This window comes from Epinephelus fuscoguttatus, linkage group LG2, assembly GCF_011397635.1.
Source record: "Epinephelus fuscoguttatus linkage group LG2, E.fuscoguttatus.final_Chr_v1".
Lineage (NCBI taxonomy): Eukaryota > Metazoa > Chordata > Actinopteri > Perciformes > Serranidae > Epinephelus > Epinephelus fuscoguttatus.
Window position 1 is genome coordinate 12,294,620 of NC_064753.1, and position 24,530 is coordinate 12,319,149.

The 24,530-nt window shown below is 40.7% G+C and overlaps 1 protein-coding gene across 3 annotated transcripts in view; it reads right to left on the reverse strand.

Moving 5' to 3' along the window:
* kif13ba (kinesin family member 13Ba) overlaps positions 1-24,530 on the reverse strand; it is a 50,047-nt gene that overhangs the window by 17,672 nt on the left and 7,845 nt on the right. For all 3 annotated transcript variants that reach the window (XM_049593904.1, XM_049593910.1, XM_049593897.1), the window contains exons 4-16: positions 12,035-12,047; positions 11,397-11,457; positions 11,212-11,304; positions 10,249-10,429; positions 9,569-9,656; positions 8,979-9,113; positions 4,089-4,201; positions 3,563-3,674; positions 3,210-3,422; positions 3,018-3,128; positions 2,767-2,901; positions 340-470; positions 93-179 (exon numbers count right to left, since the gene is read on the reverse strand). In XM_049593904.1, coding sequence (XP_049449861.1) covers positions 93-179; positions 340-470; positions 2,767-2,901; positions 3,018-3,128; positions 3,210-3,422; positions 3,563-3,674; positions 4,089-4,201; positions 8,979-9,113; positions 9,569-9,656; positions 10,249-10,429; positions 11,212-11,304; positions 11,397-11,457; positions 12,035-12,047 — 1,473 coding nt within the window. The remainder of the gene's footprint in view (positions 1-92; positions 180-339; positions 471-2,766; positions 2,902-3,017; positions 3,129-3,209; positions 3,423-3,562; positions 3,675-4,088; positions 4,202-8,978; positions 9,114-9,568; positions 9,657-10,248; positions 10,430-11,211; positions 11,305-11,396; positions 11,458-12,034; positions 12,048-24,530) is intronic.

Genomic DNA, 24,530 nt, shown 5'->3' on the forward strand with positions numbered 1-24,530 from the left:
AAAATATTGAGTAACATTTTATCATATAAAAACAGATGAAAAGCATTAAGATATTTAAAAATGTAAACAACATTTAGAGTGCATAAAATCACCTGAAGAAGTGGTTGTTTCCCCAGAAGATGCGGTCGCCATGGTGAAGCTGCAGAGCACTGGTCACTGGAGATCCATTAACACATGTCCTGTAACACAATAAAGACAGCAATTCCATTACTGTTAAAACAAATGTAACAACATCTTCAGTGGTAAAAGAACTCTTAACCCTCTCTCTTGCTTTTCCCATCCACACAGCAGCCTGTTCTCATCTCTGGACTTTGAGTCTGTGATGCTGGTGTTCCTTACCGAGCATTGCGGTAGGGGGTGAGGATGACTGCACTATCTGCAGTGATGTCGATGACACAGTGCTCTGCTTGGATACCCATCCCGCACAGCTGGATGTCCTGAGAGTCTGCAGAGCCCACCTTTGTGTGTTCCTGAGACACAACATTCAAGAAATGGCTGTATGTTATCATGATAAATGGCTGTATGTTATCAGATAAAGATAAAGACAGATAAAAGTCAGACAATAAAAATAAATGTGACAAAGTCATGTCTACTGGAGAGGGCATTATCAGAGGGCTGTACCATAAAGCAAGCTGGACAGAGCCAGGCTTTCTTTGCCTGAGCTGGCTCACATAGAGATAATGGGCACCACAACAGTGGTTATCCACTGTCTTTGTTGTTACAGGCTTTCTTCCTCAGGCTCTCTGTGTGTGCCCATAAAACCGGTCAAATGATGCGTTCGATGCGTCATTTCCAAAATTTCCAAAATGGATTAATCACATGTTGCCTACTTCCACCTCCAAAAAATATTAAAAACTAGTATTAAAGTAAAAAGCAACACTGCTGCTACAATTAAAGCCAGAGAGGTATGCTGGCAAATAATTGAAAATATTTTTATTGAATGCATATTTTTATTGATTGAATGTTATCTGTATTAATACCAATAGACTAATCAATTTTCTTATCACTGTTCTATTAGCTGTGATATACCAGCAGTGTGAAACAGACTTGAGCAAATCAGGAGCAGCATAAAAACACAATTCAAAGTGGTAAGATTATAGTATGGTTTGAGGGAACTATACTGCATTTCACATGCGAGTAAAGGTCATACTCATTAGTGTAGTATAAAAGGCTTATTTTTATAGCCAGAGTGGGGAAATGGCCAGGCAACACTACAGACATACTGAGTATTCCAATGGGAGCAAGAAAAACCTTACAAATAAAACCACTGATAAGCCATGACAGCCCAATTTAGATTAATTTCCTGTGTCACATGGGTTTCACCACTGCCCTGCCCTTTGGGAGAACAGCAGCAGTCCTGAGTCTTTTCATTCCTATGGGTAAAGTCAAAGTGAGTATCGATTATGACAAATTATTTTATAGACCATGGTCACCCAAGTAAATATTGGACCCAGTTTTCACAAGCCACATAACCTCTGGAAATTTTGACACTAAAATAGCATTTTTCATAAAAGCAAATCAGGAGAAAATTAACTTTTTTCAAGACATGCCTGTCTAAGCAACCCAGTCTCTTGAGATCTGGCAGCACAAAATCCCTTCTCTCTGTGGTGCTGAACCGTTGGTTGGGTTTCATTCTCACTGCAGTGCTGCTAGTGGCGCTTTCCAACCAAATAAACAGATAGCAAAATAGCCTTAGATGTGGAGCCATTTATCAAAAGTTAAAACTGAAATAAAACTTGTGTTTCTTTGCTTATTAATATTGTTACGGATATTATTTAACTGTTTTTGGTGGGGGAAAAGAGAATGTCCTTAGATTAATGTGACCTTGTATTGGCTTGATATCAGATATTGAGCAAGCAGGTAAAAACGAGCAGCAAAATAAGGAGCAAACATTACATTTGTAATGTGTATACAGTGTTGTTTTGTTTTAAATCTGCTTTTCATCTATCCATGCAACGATTACAACACTTCCAAATGAGGTGTGGGGATAAGCGGGAGAGACCACGCCCTCTCAGGAGACCAGTGGTATGTACCATTTCATACCATTGGTGTAGCTTGTAATGTTTTATTTTTTGTTATAGAGTATCTTTTATACGGATCAATAGGTTTGCTTACAGATTCCCTCAGCTGAGAATCTGTATCTCTTGTAGATAACACTGTCAGGAAAAGCCTACATGTGTATTTGGCATCTCTCTCTCTGAATAGAAATGTCTTTTCACTCAGAAACTCTGAACTCTGACTAGTCCAGACCAGGTAAGATGTGCATCTTTAGTTACCATGGCATTCTAGCCAGGGACAGCCACCTTTACAACATTGATAATTCTGGCTTTAGGCTCAAAATACCTCACTAACCCACTAGGTCTGCTCTGTGGTGCACCCCTCTGTTTCTGATCGAGCCATTCACACAACAACTTGATTGTTTTTTCTTGAAATCAGTTTTGTGCTTTCAAATTTGGTATAATTGGTGTAATTCCCATCTTAAGGCTTCCCACATCACAAAAACACTTTTTTTTCCACAAGCACTTACTATCAGTCAGATAAGTTATGAAAAAAAACTTTAGTTTACATAATCCAAATACTGTGCATGTATAAAGATTCGATTTGAGATTGATTTCATGTTATGTTTAAAGTGCAGATGGATTGGAAAATGTGCCTAACAGATAAAGAACCCATTTAAAGGGATAATATCGGTAATAGTGTTTGGTATTCTGTATAAATAGGGAGGCACAAAGTACTGCATTATGAAGAATGTGCATGTGAGTGTACCTTCAGATAGTACACCAGCAGTTCATTGAGAGCAGGATCAGCGTTAAGGTTGACAAGAAAACTCTTATCATCTCCAACTTTAATCCCTGAAGACTGAAGAGAAATACCCAGACTCTCTAACTGCTTCTGACGCTCCTATAAACACAGACACAAAGATCATTTTCAGACAGTGTAGAAAATCAAACCAGGAGTGACAATGTACATTAGCTCAATACGTCTGGTTTAATAACCTTATGTTCTGTTTGTATTACCTGTGCAATCTCCTCAGTTTTACGAAGCTTCTCCTCCCAGGTGATGGTCATCTCTTGAATCAACTTTTCTGACTCTTCCAGACGATCTTTCAGCTCTGGAGCCTTTAAAGACTGGAGGAAAAACAGCAGATGAGAGTATAAGCAAGCAGAGATATCTAAATGCTGATTTCTGAGATTCCTAAGATATCTCACCTCTGCCTGAGTCAGTTGTTCTCTTAGTTTCTCTACTTCCTCTCGGAGTTCCCTGATAATGCGAGCATTGGGATCTTCGTTCACAACAGCATGGTTAACAATGTTCTTTGCTCGGTCTGCATAGCGCAGCGTCGACAGGGTCTCCTCATAGTTGTCTGCTGCTGGACTCACAGTTGCAACCATCGCTGTGCGACTGTTGCCACCCAGACAGTCCTGGAGAAAAGCAAATACGCAAGATGCAGAGAACACGGACACAGAGAAATTTTAAGAAAATACAGAAAATGCACTGGATAGTCAAACGAGGGAGATGTATTTTCCACTGTTTCTGATAAACATCTTCATAGTGTATGTACCTTCAGTAGCCATGTCAGAACAGAGTCTCTGTAAGGAACAAACTTGTTCTTGTTCTTGGCTGTTCCCTGTTCAGCTAGCGCCGAGATCACCAGGCCCAGGGTGGTGAGAGACCTGACAAACACACATAAACACTGCAGTCAAATGCTTTCCATTTCATTTCATGTATCTGTTCAGAGGTTAGTTTCACTATGTCCCTGTTCCTTTAGCGTCTCTCACTATTTGTGTGTTGGGATTACTAACATTATACAATGACTATGGTGAAAGCTAAGTTGCTGCAGCAGGGCACCACTATAAACCAGCAACACACATTGTATGTTTTCTTTCACATTTGAGTCTGAAGAGTGAAATGACAAAACTCTGTGGTTAGTAAAAAATGTCTTGCGAAAGAACGTAACACTGCCAGAGAGAAAACATCTGTAAGGCAATTTGGGGTTTAGACTCAAAAAACAGCCTGATGGAACACCCAATCATGGGGTTTGTGTATGTGTGTGTTCAGTGTGTCTATGTTGAACTGCTTTTGCGTACTTGTTGATGTTGCTTCCCTCCTTGAGTCGTTCCCCTGCTGCTCCAGTCTTTGCTGCTCGCTCACTCCCGGCCAAATCTACCAGACTCAATCTACTCACCTTCTCCCCGCTTGTCTACAGAGAAAGAGCGGCGGAAAGAACGAAAGAAAGTTTGATTATCGTCTCATTCTCTACAGTATATTCAGCTGGCAACTTGTAATTTCTTTATCTAAACATCAATGGTCCCCATACTGTTCACTAGCAAAACTTCCTAGGTTTTGTGGATAAATATTTCTGTTAACATTTCTGTCCAAACTAGACAGCTTTCAGTTTGCACTGGTGGCAAACTGCACCAAAGGTGAACTTTGCACAGACTATGTTTATTCTATCACTGGCCATAACTGACAGTATTTGACATTAGGTAATATTGTCAACAATGAATTACATCATCAAACTCCAGAATGACTCTAAATGACATATGGCATATATGTTTTTAACAGCAATAATGGCAGTCTTAAATACCACTTAAATGCAGCATCATACAGTTTCAGTGGGCATGGGCTGATTTTAATTTGTGACCACTGTAAATTCAGTAAGCATTTATCCTCCCTCTTTGAACTGTATGTTCACAAGCTGCTCAGATTCAGGATGTTCAACCATATGGTGATAAGCACTGCAATGTCCAGCCTGGTCTAAGACATACAAATGTCTTGGAGCTGCAGTCTAGGACATTAATGTAGATCTGGGTGTGCTGACATTACTGAAAGCACTACTACCATACATCCACATGAGGTCTAACAGGACTTTGATGGCTCAATAATCACAGAGAAGGCACTACATCAAGGCAGTCCCTGCTGGGTTTTCAGGAGCTTTCGACTGAGAATTACTCTGAGTGGCCAGCATGACAGCAGCAGACAATCCAGAAATAAACAACAAGGTGTTTGGCTTTATCAGAAAGCTCCTCCATCAATTTGATCTCGTTTGGCTGGATGCTTTTGTCCACTCTTGCTCAGAAGACCTTCTCTATGCTTTCTCTGATTCTACTGATCAGGCGCTGCCAAAATGTTCAGTTAGTGTTTAGTTTCTCATCTTTCAGTCCCTTGTTGACAGGCTCCATCGGTTTCTTCTCATGGGCTGTTGAAGATTTGGATATCACATTGTAATCTACACAGGGACAGATCCACTCCTGGCTGAGCGTGACAGGTCAGTGGCTGACAAGGCTGAATGTAACACCTGATCTTCATCTGCTGCACAGCAAAAGCAGCAGCTCAAAATCAGCAGATGCAGTCCTCTGTCTGGGTCAACAGTGGACTGATTCAACCACAGCACTATCGCAGGCTCAGAAGCATTTAGCCAAAGGCCAATACACCAACATGTACCTATGCGTGTAAGACACAAGTGAAGTATAAACCTTTGCATAGTCAGTACAGACAGCTGCACTTCTTAAATTTAATATATACATTTATTCCATCAGACTGTCGACTGAAAGTCTTTGGTAAAACATGTCTGGTGTCTGCTAGAAGTCTTTACAATAATAAAGCTCTGAATGGAAAGAGTTTTCCCATTAACGTCACAGAAACAATGAGGTGCCTGACACTGCCCAGATCCTGTGATATTGTCCGCCTTGTTGAGGAAACAGGTTTACTCCTACACACTCATAGCTCCATGAATCAGTCTCCTGCTATCTTCTTTAGTGGTGTGAACTTTGTAATAATAAAAACTTTCAACTGACTGATAAACACACCTCTCGTAAACCTCTTCGAAAAGAGTGTTTTTTCCACATTTTTACAGAGCTTTGCCTAAAAATAATCTACTGCCGCTCCTCACAGCTGTCGTCCTGCATTTCATATGAATGCTTCTGTTTTCAGATACTTAAGTGATCACCATAAGAACACCGCAACCTCTGAAAATCCACCTAAATCCACGTGATGCTGAGAAATAAAGCACATAAAAATCTGTTTACCAAACTTAGTCATGAGTGCTGGACAAGAGACTGTAAGAGACAAATACACACACTTCGTTCTTTTGCATACAGAAACCTGTAACATGGTGGTGGAGCTCTGTGTGATGGAGAGGAGAGTACAGGGTATGTGTTCCTGATAAATGAGTGTGTGAGTATTGTGAGAACAAAGAATAAAGTTTGATCACAAGAAAAAAACTTATCACACATCTCACACCACATTAAAATTCCAGGCAAACTTAAAACCTGTAAAGATCCAGACTCAGAACTAACTGATAAAGATCAATTTCAACTACACTGATACAGATCAGCCTCAGCCCAGCACTGCTTCCGATCCCCAGAGTACAGCAAATTATTAAACAACCAAGAGTTTTATATCTGGGACACTGAGCACATCAACTCCAAAAATAGACTACAACTTCTTTTTTTTAATAGGGCCAGAATCTGTAAATAGCTATGACAGAGCCAGATAGAGGAGGGGCAAAGCTGGTGACTGTGAACACCAGTAAATACAGCAGGAAGCTAAAACTTAGAGTAATTCAATAATTACAGCTCCTTATGGCAATGAACAATGACTGGAATGTACAGTGTCAGGTCCTGTTACCTGTTGGTGTCAGACTTGGAAATAAATACCAGTAAACCAACTCTACTTTGCTTTGTTTATTAATGTGCATGTGTATGTCTCTGCATTTTTATCAACAGTGTACAGTATGCAGACACTCTTTGGTTCTATTCAATTTTTAGCATCTAGCTGGATGATGAAACGGTGAAAAGGAGGAAATACCAGCCACTGTGGCATTTTCCTTTCTTAACAAGGGATTCTGTAACCAGGAGAGATGATACCTGGATCAGTAACCAGATCAGTAGGCAGGACATTCAGCTTGTCTGACTACTTGGCAGTGGCTTTAAGGTACCAGCACAGAACAAGTGTCAGAGCATCAACATGCTGCTCCATATGGTAAATAATCTAGTAGATGTCATCATGTGAAAAAAGAAAAAACAATCTCTTTTTGAACTCTGAACAACACTAAACCAATTCACCAAAGCTTAGCTAGAGTTAGCAAAACACAGAACAAAACAGCAAACAACTGAGAGGTGGTGGCAAATGGGGCCAAAGTGCAACCTGATTGAACTTTGAGTGTTTCATTTACAAGTCTGTGCAGGGCATGCTGCTGAAAGGAAATCCTGTGATGAGCGTAAGCATGACTCATCTAGCACTGGCTGATTTCACTACCAGTCACAGGTGGCTTTTTTTAATCGTGCCCCTTCATAACTGTTCCTGACACTGGCTGAGCCATTAGGGGGCACAGATGAGCTCCAATGCTGTGATCACTAAAACAGAAGACGGTCTGCATATAATTAACAAGTAGCTGAACGCTAAATCCGGTTACATGAATGAGGTAATCAAATGTGGAGTCATTTTAAGGATGTAACCAATTATCATTTTCATTATCGATTCATCTAATAATGATTTTATGGGTTAATTAATTAATCTTTTGGCCTATAAAGTCAGAAGTCAGTATATATATATATATATATATATATATATATATGTATATGTATATGTATATATATATATATATATATATATATATAGATAAACACACACCCACACACAAACAGAGATATATATATATATATATATATATATACATACATGCATACATATATATATATATATATATATATACATATATATATATAGATACATATACATTTTCAGTCTGTCAGTCAGTTGTTTTTTTTGTATTTAGAAAGAGGAAACAATAAAATAACACACCTAAGACAATAAAGAGCTGACTGGTCCTGTTACAGGGTGTGTAAGCTAAGTGATTCACTCACTGACTACACAGTCTACACCTTTGCAGTTTGCTTGATGAACCTACTGACTGACTGACCAACTTAGTGACTGACTCTGGGTGTGCTTTGAAAACAGAGCAGGCTGTATCAGCTGACAAACTCAAAGTCATGCCTGTGAATTATTAACAGGATTCGCTGGTGGCAAGTTGGTCTGGAAATAAGAGCAAGATGCAGCAGAGCCTAAGTGGGTCGTGAGGATGGAGAATTAGTCATTGAGGTCTTGTCTTGGAGTGCCTGGTCAGACAGCTGAGCTGACATCATCCAATTTTGTAACTACCTTTTCACCCACTGACTGCAGGGGATGACTGACAGACACCAGAGAAGTGTATGCTATTACACAGAGCAGACAAGAATGTCTGGATTCTATTAACAAAGGGATTCACTACTAGTACATCATAAGCCTGTAATATAAAAAGAAATTGGCAATACTATAACAGAAAAACAATACCACATCCAAAATGAATTCACCAGTTATTAGAATTCGTAAATGACAACAAGAAGTAGCAGATGGATTCTGGGAGAACGGAATGTGGGGAGGAAAGGCATTTAATGTCTGATGATGTGAAAACTAGGGTGAACTTGAAGTGCACCAGAGATGAATGGGACACACTGAAAAAGGACTGACTTCTTCAGACAACTGTAATACCAAACAACTTCTGTCCTAAAAAAGTATGCCAGTATGCCAGTGGCAGCTGAGGTCAGGCCCAGCGTCCAGCAGTCACTCTGGCCCCACACCATTCCACAGAGTGGGCACCATGGCCTAAACAAACCTTGGTCAGCTGTCAGCAGGCCCCACCCTACTGACCATCCCAGCCCAGAGAAGTAAGCACATTCATTGTCTGGTGGACTTCATCAATGATGAATGATTGACAAATTCAATATAAGGCACCACAGGTCCAGATCCATCTAAATCCAGTTCAAACAGTATCACTTCAACACCTGCTATAAACACCAATTATCTATATTTCTACTGAGACATACATTGAGCCCACGGCATCTCAGAAATTAATTTCTGCTCTTTTCTGTTATTTAAAGTTTCCATTAAAAGTGATAAAAACTGTGCCCAGCCTGTGTGTGTGCGTCACATCTTACCCCAGACTGCAAGTCTTTCAGTGTGTGTGTGAGGATGATGTTGAAGACGGCGTGTGATCGACTGCTCTCCTCATTCATGTTGGTAGCAGCGACAGTCCGAGACTTATTCCCCTCTGACATCAAAGACTCAATATCCTGTCAGAACAACAGAAAACAAACAATAAATAAATGAAAAATAATAATTAATATTTTCCCATTTTGCTTCTCCCTGCATAATAACCTTTTACAACTGTGAACTGTTATACAGTACACTTAGTGAGGTTCTATACATGTTTATGTATTTAGTGACTGCTTCAATTGGTGAAGAGCTTGAGTCTCCTGGAAAGCCCAAAATAAACTATAAAATGTAATTAATTCTGACATTTTTTAAACTAGCCTCTCTTTGGTGTGATGGATGAGACTACTAAGCAGACTGCTGCTGAGAAAGAATGCAAATAAAATGCTCTGCTCATGTGTCGGCATAACACTGACACACTGGTCAGAGTGGCTGCCATCCGATGTAGCAGCCACAATGCAACAAAGCAGCAGATGTCAGTAAATCAGTGTGACATAAAAGCATTGTTAAAACAATTTGAAATAAGTATTTTTACCTTGTAGCTGGCCACAGCTAGTCGAGACAGGCCATCTACGTAGGGACCCAGAACTTTATGTTCCCTCACCCTCAGAGTTTGTCTACCCCTGGACAGAAAATAAAAACAGGTTTAAACACACACAAACACATCCACTCTTGGTAAATTACTATTCATCTGATTATAAGCAGGAGTGGCGGTATATGCTCAGCTAGTTCTGGCCACCACTACAACTTTCCCCACTTCATAGAGACTTTGTTAGCACTTGGCTCTCTGACCCTGATTCAAACTTGCTCCAGGCCTGACAACTTCATCATTCTCAGCTCCACAGCAAAGCCCATATGGCTGTCAGATGGTCTGCTTCTCTTTGGCCCATTTTACTGAGGTTAAAGGTCACACAGTGACTGAAGGTCAGAGGTTATGCTGTCTGGGGCAGCAGACGCAGGCCTGTGCTCCTGATTTACTGCTGACCTGCTGGACATGAACTGGACTCCATCAGTGACTGCAGGGCAGGGGAGTGATCTTTTCATTCACTGACCACAGCAGCTGGTGGTACCATAACCCATCAGCAACTTTCTCTGGTTCTACCAACTCACATATATACCGGTATATTTCATATATAGAGCCAAAACAACCTGCAGGTAGAAAGAAAATTATCCCTCCTTTCATCACAGGGTCAGAAGATTAGGTTTCTGGCATACCCTTTGGGGTCGAGCAGATCTCGGACCTTCTCGTTGTAGATCTCCATGTAGGACACCTCAACAGTGAAGCTCTCCTCCTCCCGTTCGTGACTCTGGGTTCGATCAAACAAAGCACTGCAGAGCCGAGGAATCAGACCTGGCTGGTCCCCTGAACCCATCATGGTGTACGACTTCCCTGAACCTGGTAACAACACACATAGACAATGGAACAGGTAATTAAAACAGCCTCACATATGCTAAGTGGCCACTACTTAAGGTACAAATGTGCAATCTAATGCAACTCAATACAACAGCTATGCCATAAATTCCACCACTGAACATTTAAAATGCTCGGTTTTGCTTGATATTGTGCAAAAATATGTAAATTCTGTAACATGTAAATTACTAGGGTTATAGTTAAAGGTGTTGTTGGACTGAACTGGATTATATTAATCAAATTTTCCATCAATATTGGTCTGATTTATCAGCTCTAACAAGTTTTTTTAAAAGATTTGTAGTGTTTAGATTATGTGTAGTCTGAGAGAAGGGATACATCTTTTTACACAGCGACTACACTGGACATGTTCCAGCCCTGTTTTGTCAGTCATCAGTCCGATGGAAGAGCAACACTTGCATTTTAACAAGTGCAGATAGATTCCTCATACGCAACATTGCTTAGGTGTGTTTGGGTTTTAGCAATAACTGTGTAGATCTGTCATGCTTCCACTGGTTGAAAACTTCTTTTAATGCTTTGGTATTTTGTTTATTCTGGAGAGAAGAGAGGCTGTCCAACATTCCTGCCACAACACATCCACAATGACTCTCCTCTTTTAATCATTATACAGACAGCTTCAGGGCACTATGCTAACCGGAGCAAAGAGAAATTGTTCATATTGTGTCATGTAGTTATCTCTTAGGCTCTGTTAATGAATTTATTCATATCATAATGACTACAGGACAGTGCCTTGTCTTGTGATAAATTACCAGTTTGTCCATAGGCAAAGATACAGGCATTGTAGCCCTGGAAGGCATTGTGGAGAAGACTTTCCCCAAGGCACTGGAAGACCACCTCCTGACCTGGAGACAGACACACACACACAAGGAATTTTATTCTGTATCATTGTGAATATTTACTCTTCCCAAACTGAGCTGTCAGTTAATTAACTCACCGGCAAATTTCTCCTTATCTGTCTCATCCATGGACCAGAAACAGTAATCATAGGCAAAGACCTGGGAGGTGAAAACAGTAACAGTATGAGAGACATGAACAACAGAAACCTATAGCAGATGATAATGCCGCAATGTTAACATTTAATAACAAATTTTGCCTTATAATTCCAGCGCATTTTTTGGGAATATACACTAAACTGGGTCAACTAGGAAATATGATGTAGATATTATCCATCTAATCAGTTTGATTCAATTAACTTTCAATTGAGGAACAGAGTTCGATACAAATGACTGCAACGCTGTATTTTATGTTTCACGTGGTTTATGTGGCACCATGGGACATTTTTCAGATGATAGAAAAAATATAAATGCTACACAGCCAAAAATATGTTAAAAAGTTACCTAGCAACAAGTATTCCTTGAGAGTTTAAAGTTTATGAGTTAAACAAAACATTTCTGGCAGAATTTGTTTTACAAATCATTACTTTGTATCACTGCCTGTGCAGTGCAGTTGCTCCCAGTTCACAAACTGAGACGGAGAAATACAGCCGCTTCTTTGTGTAACACAGATGATTCACAACCCTGGAATTAGCTCAGTGTTAAAAATGTCTGTGCATGTTTGTGTGTGTGCCGTTACCTTGGACTGGTTCCTGATGATGTTGGGAGGGTCAAGGTCCACAGAAGCATGTGGAGAGATAGAGAGATGACATTTAGTGAACATGTTACAGAGGATGCAGTATGTTAAGCAATTCAGAACAGGCTGTAGTGACGTCGCTTCAGGTTTCATCTGTTCCAAATTGAAAATGGAAATTATTTATCTTGTTATCTATGAATATTTTTAAATAATTATCATGTGTCACTCTAATTAGAAAAGTAAGGGAGAGAAACAAAGACACGGGTGAACAGAGATGGATAGAAAGACAAAGGCAGAGAGAGAGCCACTGGCCTCAGGCTCAGTCACTTTTGCACACATTTGATTGACAATCAGCCTTGTGCGTGAGTAGCTTGTTTACATCTTGTTTGTTTGTTTGTCACGTGTCAAACCATTTTCTCAGGGGATTTGGTCTGTGGATGTCAAGGGTAGACACTGCATTCATCTCTGAGGGCTTGGGGAGACATAAAAATTCTCTGGGACTGGGTGAACTGTTGTGGGAATGGCTGCGTGTGGGCATATGTGTGTGTGTGGCACTGAGTGGTGGAGGGGGTTGGCACTGAGGCTGGCAGAGGGTTGAGGTAGAGTGTGGTGGAATCAGATGGTGGCGTCGAGGGGTTACTGGGTCGAGGTCATGCTCAGAAATGAACAGGGACAAGAGGGAAAAATGCCTCTGAAAGTAAAAAACAAATTTGACATTTAAAAAGAGAAGGGGAATAGCCCCAATATCTGCATGATCTTTTACAGAAAAAACTGAGGGAATACATGTGCAAGCAGGCATCTACAGTACACACATGAACCCACACACAAACATATCAGAATTCTGAGCATTTAGCCAACAGTCATGTCCTTTAAAACTGATCTCCTCAGCACACAGACAATCCCTCCATCTTGCTAGCTCTACATATGAGGAATGTCAGAGCATCCAGACAAGGCAAATTGATTTTAAGAGGTATATTATAAAATGAAAAAGCAATTTAAACAATAAAACACTGACAGAAAGATACAGTTACAGAAAAATAAACCTAAAACATTTTATGCAAAACACAGAAAAATATGCTACATTTAAATTACAAGAGCACTCGATTTTTAACAAACAATAATAGTACCAGATATGTTCTTAGACAGATTTCAGCACTGTTTATGTCCAGATATGCTTATGACTGGCCTGTAATTACACTCACTCACCCTGTTAATATACTAACTGGGAGTACAGCAATTTTTCACTACAGTTTTCAGCACATGGACCCACTAACTGTACTCCTTTCATGGAGTGCGTAATTGTAATTGTGCCTAAAATTAAGTTGGTAGGCAATAAATCAAAATATTCTCATAGCTCTCAAAGCATTAAGGGCACAGCTGTCTGGGCATTTCAGCATTTTTACGTCATTAGATTCAATATTTGCTTTGATCTGTAGTTGAGAAACGCAACGGCACAGATCTTGATATTACAAATTACGCTGATTACATTTAAACAACTCAGTTACTGTGTGGTGCACTGAAAGAGCACAGGTTGGGGACCCTGCATACCACTAATTCATTGGGGCTGTCCTGAATATCAGTTGGGCATCAAAGCTTCAGTGAGAAATATCTATGGGGTAACAAAAGACGAGTACATGAGTCTGACTTCTTGAAACATGAGTTTTCAGTCGATGCACCTAAAATAATGTGAAAATTAGTGTCTTTGTTAGTGTGCAGCTTGCATTAACTTTGGCCATCATAGCTAGAAAAAAGTACTACGAAGATGGCTAAGCTGTTACTCATAGTTTTCAAGTGATTTGCCAGGCTCATTATAGATTACTGATATATGCCAGCTTCCTTTAGCATATCTGGCACACTTAGAAACTATTCCAGACGCCTGACTTTTTCAAGATTTTGCTAGCATATCATGTGTGACTTAAGTTAGATGATAGTGAGTCAGAGACACAAAATCAAAATGAACCATTCCAATGCTTTTTAAGACACTGATTACCATGGCAACGATTAAAGCTTTGAAGCATGGAAGCATTCGAGTCAGCCCTACAATTCATTTCAACACTCAAACTACCTGTCGTTCAGCAGTTGTCACATATTCTGCTGCCAAGCTTTGCAACAACCTGATTCAAAACACAGCATCTGCTTTGCCTCCTAGACATGTAAGATGGGCTGCATGTGTTAAATGAGGACAATAAATAGGGTGATATTAGCTTAATTCAGCAAGACAAAGACGAATGCTGGTCAGTTATCTCTATTTTGACACATCAATATTTAAAGTTAACACCCTTATGATTTTGATGATTATCATAACATATTCCATGGACTATATCTTAACGGAGCAACACTTAAATCTGAGCTTAAGAAAAGTAGCCTGCCACTCTGTAAAAGAGCAGCTTCAAGCATGTAGATGGTAGCAAAAAAAAAAAAAAAAAAAGATGACGTTGAAGGAACATTTTGTTACAGTATTTTCAAGCCATTGTCACATGAGCCAAACATTTACTTCAGAAAATGTTGTGTCAATTCTTAGTAAATTGGATTAAAACTCAGTGACATGATTTCCTGTGATTATGAAGTGACAACTGTCATTGTGGCATTAACATCAGCCATTTGGTAGGCGCTTTACTCAAATAGGCTTACTGTAATATGACAACATTAGGACTGGTGGTCCCTAAGGGAACAGAATCCAAAACACTGGCAGTCTCATTGCCACTAACTCCTGCATTTGCCCTAGTGAATTTCTTTATTTTATAAAATCATCTCCTTTTTGGTGTTTCTGTGAAAACAGATTCTCCAGAAACTAAAAAAATCTGATACTCTGTTGTCTCTCTTCTCATCTGAGCTGCCTCACTACAGGCAAAGCCTAGTCAATCTTACTCCTCCATCTGTGTTGTGCTGGCTCCGCCCACAGGGTGAGGGCAGCTGTCAATCAGAGAGCTGCGTTAAGTCAGATGATGAGGCCAGAGGTAAGAGACTAATAGCGTTTCACACCCACACATTTCTATCCTTATGAAGACCTTCAACTATATTCATTCTGTTTCTCAGTAATGCTCACCATCTGCGCTAAATGCCCGACCTATCTAACCTTGAACCTGAGCCCTAAACTATAAAATACATTACAGACATGTCCTCATTCTAAATGTCTCCAACTAGCTCTCATACACATAGACGTTTACGAACACACTCACAATACACTCGCACACCTGTTTCCTTTTACTCATGCACATTCTTTACAAGACGCCAAAGCTGCAGTTCTTGCACAAACCAGTCAGCATCCAGTCCAATCTGTAACACTTAATATTTCACTGACGTTCCAATGCTGACATGCTGCATTCTGAGAGAAATGCATGCAGAGTATTTCCTATCTGAAGCCTCACTGATCTCAGCAGCTCTCCTCAAGCCAGGATACAATCAGGTCATCTTCTACAATGTGCTTACATTTATATAGAATAGTTTTTGGCTCCACAGGACCTGAGGACTGTAGGAGTGGTTGGGGGGGTGGGGGGTTCACTGACTTGTATTAATTTAAAGGCTTGCTGATGTTAAATTGTGTGACTCCCTGATTCTCCAACATTCTTCTTCATCTGAATGCTCCCCACAGGGACTTTTAGAGCATCCTACATGCCTACCACAGTCATATCTCCAAGCACTTTAGGGTTGAAATCGGTCTGGCAGGTTTTGACGTACACAGTGATGACAGCTGTCATGGTTGCTTCAAAAGCTGCAGGCGAGAAGGGTCACCCATGTCTTGCACTCAAACGCCCATTAACGAAGCTAGGGGCCACCCTGACCAATGAGATCTGAGAATGAGGCAGTCAGGAGAGCCATGAGCCCGCCTCCCTCGGTCCTCGAATACTTCTATTCGTCCCTCCTCCCTTCGGCCTGCTCCTCTGCTCTGATCACCGTCATTTAAAAAATAACTTAATGCATGGTTGCTCCCCCCCTCCTCTTTCTCTACTGTTCTTGCATTCTTTTTTTTTCTCTCCGGGACTGTACCATCCATGGCTGTGTAGGGAGGATTGAGGAATGGAGGATGGAAAGGAGGCTGAAGGTAGCCAGGGGCGTCAGGGAGGAAAGAGGCTGGGCCTGAGACTGGAATGTTAAGCTGAAGCAGAAACAGCGTCAGTGTAACACAGCATATACTGATGGCACAGGACTACAGGACATGTAACAGGCTACTTCAGTTCAGCACACTGAATAACACTGTATAGGACAATAGTTCCCCACATACTGTGAAAATGATAATACGGACGACAGCCTGAGCATATCCTGCTAGATGCTACATGCATACAAGCTGTATGTCCAAGAGGACATAATGTGGATTATAGCAATCACTGTGTAGGTGCTGTATCACTTAACAAATATAAAGTGCTGTGTTCTAGCAGCCTATGGATGTTAACTGTTGAAATCAAATTTACTGCCATGTCAAAGAGGCCATGTTTCACCACCCAGTCTGAGGCTGGTTTTATTTACACAGTCTGAGGCTCTGGCAGGCGGTTATCTTTCACTTGCATTTATGTTATTTACTGTAAATATGTGGTATGTGTACCTGTTGCTTTATGGCAATTTGTCTTGAAGTCTTTTTATTAGGACAATCAACTTCAGGCAGTGCAAACTTCTGATGCAATATATATCAGCAATATAGTCTGCCATTTTCCTTTTACTTTCTCTTCTCTTTGCCCATTGGTGTCAAGGAGGAAACCTCTGAATAAAGCCAACTATATGCATAAGATAATACATCATACAGTCTACGGCTTAACTGAATGGCTAACATATTTATTTGAAATCTCGATTGACAATAAAACCTGAAAAGTACTAAGCTCAAGACAATTCCTCTGAAAAGGTCAGTAAAACAAACATATATTTATTAATAGTTCCTTCACTGATCGATTTTGACCACGCCAAGCTTGTGGCAAGTGGAGCAAATATGAATATGTCTTGACATTAAGCCCTTGCATCACACAGAAACCTTATTCATTTGACTTTCTATCAATGTGATGACATAACTGGACCTCAGGATAGTAATGCTGTCTCATGCTAGCCTTCATGCTCTTCACAGACATTTAACAGCAAAGTTGACCTGGAAAATACTGGCTTGCGTGGTTAATGTTTAGCATCTCTCCATCACAGACAGTGAACCAGTTCACATGTAAGTAATACATTTTCTTGCCATTAAAATCAGTCAAATTTCAGTCCTCAGTCAGGCCCTGGATACTCAGGCCCGAGCCATACAGTACACAATGTTTTCCTATCCCTCGTCGAACCTGAGCTCAATGCTAATTCCATACATTCATTCCATCTCACACAGTCTGGGTTCAACCTTACAAGTAGGGAAATCTGCATATTTGGATATAATGCTGCTGTCTGATGATGCATTGTTGGAAGGACACACCACATGGACAGTGGTGACTATTTAAGAGATAGACCACTGCACTGTGTCTGCTCTTGTCCTTCCCTCTGGAGCTACTACACAGCTAAAGAATGGTAAATTTATTGTTTCCACTTCACTGGTGTCACTCTTTAACTCTTCAGGCTTAATGTTGACTCCAACTCCGATCACATTTACTTTGGTTTATGGTCTGCCACCATACTGATGTGTTTATTTTAAGTCAGCATCTCCTTCCTATAGCCCAGACAAAGTCAGTTTATCCCCATGGTGATGTATTTATGGAGAGTTCAATATCCAATGGGCTGCGAACAGCAATCGTTTTAATGCACCAACCTCTCTCCTATGGCTCTGATTTTCTGATAAAGAGTTTGTGAATGTGATGTTGTTAGGCAAGTCTCAGATGCTTGAGCTACCACCAGCACTTGAACGCACTACACACTGTTGCTGTTAAAAGCATATGCTGCAAAGTGTTCGCTATACGTTTATATATTTCAAAAATTCAGATTTCCTAAATTGATTTTTTTCACTCAGTGGTATTAACTACCCAAAGTCCTGCCTGATCCCTGGCCAAGTGGTCTGAAATGGGAAAATTGTGGGGAAAATGAGCCCGTGTGGCCTGTGGATGAATGACATCCTCTTTCCTTAATTTGTAACCCTGTCATTATGTTAGTGGTCTGTTAGAAACTCCCACCATCACATGCCCAGGCTGGACTATTTACGCACTTTGCCTTACCCTGCATCAAAACACCACCTTTCTATAATAACACATAAACTGTAGATCCTTCATGTCCAAAACAGATATTAGCAGACCCAATAACACCAGACACACATACAATACCCACTGACACACACAAATCATTCCAAAATATGGGGCCACACAATCTCTTTTGTATATCGCCTTGGAAACCAAGCCACTGGTGTGTGCCTCGGTGATGTCCGACAGGAGACAGATCGTTGTCAAAGTGTGTCAACATCCAGCTTCACCAAGCCAATGCAAACAGCCTCTGGTCATCATGCAAACTGGAGTGTCTGACTACACAGCTGCAGGGAGGTTAGCCGTCTGCTTATCAGACAGACCAGTACAAGGTGCCCTGGCCCTGCAGTTCAAACTCCAGAGGTCAGGACATCCCTGGTGGTTGCAAAGTGAATCAGAAAGGGCAGGTGCAAAAGCAGATGGGACATAATATAAAATGTATACAAGGTAAAATTGCCAGTACCAGACAGAAAAAAAATATGTAAAAGAACACAGAGAGCTAGTACATCATGGCATTAATGCTTCCTTGATGATACCCTATAAGCAGTGATTTCAGAAAGCAAAATACTCAAACTTCATAAAACAAGATTAATGTCACCACCGCAGTGACTCACTCAGGGTGGCAGCGTGAGGAACTTAAGTCTCTCTGCCCAGTGAGCACTGCCGGTGGAAAAACTGAATCAGACACACAAGCAGAACACACAACTGACAACTAAGGAGTGAAGGAAAAAAAAAGAAAAAAGGAAAGGAAATGACCTCCATGTGAGGTCCTTTCAAATTATTCATGTGGGGGGGGGGGGGGGTTCAGAAATAGTCTGTGGATGTTTTGATCAGGTAAACCACAGAACGTAATGTCAGTCCTAAGTTAAAAGTTTTATTCATTTAGAATTAAAATTAAAATTTTGTTAGAACACTTTATCTTTTTTCTGCTTGAGGAAGGAACTTTGAGTTTCAGTAGATAAGGTGGGTGTTTAATAGAACTCATATTAACAATCTAATAACTTAATTTTATCAAAATAATAACTAGAATTCACAGATTAATTTGTTTTGCAGCTCATGACTTATTGTAATATAACAGCATGGGGTAGAATGGCAATGAGTAGGTCTACACACTGGCTCGACAAGGTCAATTGTGTGTCAGGGTTGTTAAAGGCTCACTATTTAACAAATCCTGTACATGGCCTTGTCCACTTTAAGTGATGGGTGGCTGTTTCTCTCCCAGTGGACAAGACGGCCATTTCTAAGTTTTGCAAGAAAATGTGAAGTAGGCAAGAGAGCCACAAGAGGCCTAAAACATACAGTATGTATATTCAATGTTAAGAACATGGTGACACTGAGTTATAACTTGATAATGCACGCCTTTCAAAGGTCTCTTGCCTTGCATTTTTAATCTGCTGACACCTGTATCAGTTTACATAAACCAAGTACGAAGTGACCATAATCCAGTAAGAAAAAACACTGGTCAACATGACGTTATGTCTGTCAAGTTAGGCTTCAACAAGTAATTAACAAGAATTTTGCCCTGTTTGGATAATTTCCCAGCCTTGTTATTAGAAGAGGAGAGGAACAGCTTCGATTTAAAATAAATGGGTGCTATTTTCCAAACTCAAAAAACAGGTTGGTGCTAATGTATTGGCTGTAGGGCATGCAGCCAGAGTTATAATCTAGCAATTTCTCAGTTTGTCTAAGTGCACTTACTAACCAGGAGTAAGCTCTACAGCAAAGACAGTCAACATTTACAAATGAAAGTTCTACTTCCCAGCTGCTGTGAACCATTTAGTGCACAGATATCAGATCAACCCCAACAGCTTTTACCAATGAAGTGGATGGGAAACCGTTTCTGACAGCCCGAGATAAAACCCTTAATCTATATTTAAACAGAATTAATCCTTAGCTTCAGCAGCAACCCCCAAAACACTGGTGCAGACAATTTTTAAAACTTTATGACAGACTGGAGAGATTAGGAGTCTATTGCTGAAGACGTCACAGGTAAAGATCCCATAAAACCGGAGAACAGAGAAGTTTCATAGCATCACAACGGGCGTGAAAAGAATGCCAGATGCTGTGTTGCATCATGTACTCATGAGACATTAAATACAATCCAGGAACTTCAGTTTGAGTAACAGATCTGTGGATTTGAAGGCTTATGAGATAACAAGACACTGCATAGGGGTTTGTTAATGCATAGATAGGGTTGCAATAGTATAAGATTTTCACTGTATGGTGACTGTCTCAAAAATAGTTTCACTATATTACTATTACAGAATTAATATTATTATCAGTCAGAATGACCCTTAAAGGAATGAAATTGAAACAATTTTGTTAATGGAAGTATGTGTAATAAGTCTCCCCTTTGAAAATAAGTAAAAAAAAAAAGGGGAGATTATCCATCCAGCTAGAAAAGCAAATGTACACAGTGTGATAATGGTAAACTTTTATATCATGCTACACCTTGAAACTGGTATATCGCTGCAAACCTACTAATGGAAAGGATTTTACAACTCTGGAATGTCATCTCAGCTGTAATTATTTTATCTTTTATCTAGACTATCACAAGATAAACTGTACAAATACGACCTTCACATTACAAAGAAATGTGCACTTCCATGTATTTGATCGGCCCCTTCAGCGCCTCGCTGGAGACAATGTCACCCTTTAGCAAAAGTTGTGTTAGCAAAATGACTCTTATTTTTTGCCAGGAATATTTGCTTCATCTTTTTGGCAGGGCTACATGACCTCTGAGCCAGGACATTTTTCCTACAGCACATTTGTATAAAGAGCCAATGCCCTGCCCCATCTTCAGGCTAGCTTCTGCTCCGCACAATGGTTTTGCCGCAAAACTCAGCTGTAGTGGAGCTCTTTAGCAATTTATTGCTTAAAAAAACTGTTTTCACACCTTTGCAAGAATTACAAGGTGTTCACACTTTACTACCAAGGACCTTGGTAAATATCCATTTACAGATGCCTACCAATCAATGAGAGAAACTGAAAGCAAATCAAAGTAGAAATACGCTAATGGAAGGGAGGATCAGAGGGCTATCCTGGAAGTGAGTAAAGATGCAGCTCTCTGTTGTTGGCAAGTGGGAGATACAGTAGAGTCAAATGAATACCACAAAATTTAAGTGCATTTGAGATGGTAGAGAATAGTGGCAAATGGTTCATGGCAACAGAACAAAACAGGGGACATAATACATGTAACATTATGGACCTGCCTGGGCCTGAAAATCTAAATTAAACAACAGTCTTCAACAACAATCCTTCCTTTGCTCATTGTTCATCTAAAGTGCTGTATATTGAATACCTTGTTTTCTGTTAAGAGACTGCCGTCTTGGGGCTAAAGAACACCTATCTTTCAAATCCACACATTTTGGTGGTTTAATAACCTGAGAATCCAGTTAAATGTAGGCATCTTCTTAATTAAAGTGTCTGTTGTTTTTGCAGATATTACACCACCTAAGTGTGTGCAAGAGTTTGGATTCAGTCAGGAAACTGCACTTTTGTTTTTATGTTATCTTCTGCAGATAGTCTTCCCAGTTTTAAACAAGGGTTGGTAACACACTTAGCTAAGCAAACACCATGCACCTGCAACATCCTAACTTTATGGCACACTTCCTTCACACACACACTCCAGTCTTCCTTGCCTATTTAACAACAGGTACAATGCTAAGTAGAAGACTATCATCCACTGTAAATGGTATGCAAATGGGAAAATGAAAAACAAACAAACAAAATGAAAATAGCATCTGCACGCTGACGGCAGCAGTCAGTCATCCCATCCTCCTGCTGATTCCTCGCTCCTTTGTCACCGAGAGACGGAGAGAGAAACTACAGCCCTGCTCTTGTTTAGTCCTCCATAAAAGTCACTGGGGAAAGTTTATGGTCGACAGATGCTCGAGTAAATGAGTGGTTTTCCCCCTCTTCCATCGTCTCCTTGCTCAAGGAAGGGGCTTCACGGTCACCAGCGGCGACCCGGAGTTAACCTCCCCCTGTGTTGCCACAGAAACGGAAGAGCTGAGAAAAAGGGAGGAAGCCAGGCAGTGGGAGTTACGACCCGACGGAGTGAGGGAAGAGAAGAGCGGAGTGGAGTCTGTCTTTTTATGTATAATTGTCTCTGTCTGCCTCTGTCTAGCTGCTGCTGTCTTTCTCCAGGCACCTCTGACACACACACAGACACACATGCTGCTGCTGTCGTCTGAGGCAAGCCTTATTCACTACTTCTGATCTGGCAATCTGCAGTCAGCTCCCCCAATCACAAGGAGATCTTTCTTCCGACACAGCTGGCTTCCTCCAAGATGGCGGGTGGGTTATTAAGCATGGCCTACTGGCCAATTTTGTACCATTACATAATTAAATTAAGCAGATGTAAGTATGACAGCTTTTTCATTACAGATGAGTTGTTTAACTTGAGTTAGTCCTCTGGGTGTTACATTCGCAACAGTTTGCTAGGTCTGACTACTACTGCAACATTCCCTCACTCAAACACCTCCCTGACAATGCACACACATACACACATGCACATACACTGCATGTACATGCAGCAAAACGCTTCTGCTCTGCCCGATGCAACCAAACCCAACACCTCCTAATGCCTCAGAGGCACTCAAGACTCCAAGCACTATTCAGCTTTACCTACAAACAGCAGCTGGATAACAGGATGGAAGCAGAGTAAAAACCAAGAGGAGGAAAACAAGTGAGTTGAGCTGAATTACACCTGTCTCTATGAGGCCCAGCAGCTGGTTAGTCAGCTTCCTGCCAAAAAACTATATCATGACGACAAAGAACATTCCAAACAATTCTGAGATCAGCCTTTAAAAGTAGCGATCAGGGAAAAGATACAAGAAAATTTCCAAGGCAATGAATATCACTCAGACCACAGTAAGAATAGAAGAAAAAAAGCATAGGTGCAAATCCGCCTAAAACTCAAGTGTCTGTGTGAGGGCAATAGAAAAGGGCTTGTAACAGCTCATAAGAAGCTGCAGAGTTCCATGGCTGAGAGTACTTACTGTATTGACACCATTAAAAGTATGCCAAAGCTATGAGTAGTTCCTGTTTGCAATGCACCAGTGGATGTTCAGACAACTATGACTGGATTACTTTGAAACTTTCAAGACATAATGTTGTTTAGGTAATGTCTTTTTTTCCATGAATCTGAGGTGGATTGATAAATGTTTATTTGCTATGAACATATCATTAGAGATAATCATATCATCAGAAAGTTCAAGTCATACAGGATCCAAAGAAATGTGTAACATGTCTGTGTTTTTAGATTTGACTAAACTATGAAAATTTTATGCAAATCGCAGGAACTGGACGATGAGAGTTTTAAAGTACCATAAGCGCTTCCATGAGCTGTGCGTGCTGATACGCTGGAGAAACTACGATAAGTAACTTTCTGTTGTTTTCAGAACACCTGCATGCACCTGTGCCACCTCACACAGTGTCTTTGCTTCACATCTCAATATTGTTAGTCTTGAACAGTTTTGTAAATAAGTAAATAACATTGACCATCCTGTTACAATGCAATGTTCTGCTGGGAGCTGTTGGGTCCTGACATTCATGTGGATACCACTTGATGCGCTCCACCCACCTAAACACCATTGCAGACAACCAACACCGTCTAATGGCAATGGCCCTCTCTGATGGGGGTGACCTCCCCCAGCAGAACAATGTACCATACCACACTATAAACACTGCTTAGAAATGGCCTATGGAACGTGACAAAAAGCTCAAGGCGTTGACTTGGCCTCCAAACTCCCCAGATCCTAATCTGATCGAGTGTCTGTGGGATGTGCTGGTAACCCACCTCACAACCCAAAGGACTCAAAGGATCTACTGCCAACACCCTGGTGCCAGAAACCACAAGACATCCCCCAGAGGTCCTGTGTCCATGATACCAACAGGTCAGAGCCAGGTCTGATCCAAGGAGGCCCTACCGTGGATTGTCGTACCTCTGAGGTACCACCACATCCCAAATCATTGTTCAGATAGGGATTTGGGGAATTTGAGACGAGGTGAATGCCTTGAGCTCTTTGTCATATCCTCAGGCTATTCCTTATAATATTTTGGGACATCCTGTCGCCATGAGGGGGTCCTTGATCTGCAATGGTGTTGGGTGGGTGGAGTGCATCAAGTTGCATCCACATGGATGCCAGGACCCAAGGTTTTCCAGTAGAACATTGCATTGCAGTGAGATGATCAATATTATTAACTTACCCACCAATGGTTTTAATGTTTTGCCTGATCAGTGTATATTGTACTATACTGTACCCCTCATGAAAAAAGAATCAAAGGAGGGTGAACATTTGTACATTAACAGGCAATAAGTTGTTAAACAGATATGTGTGATGAGCGTAAATCGTTGCTGT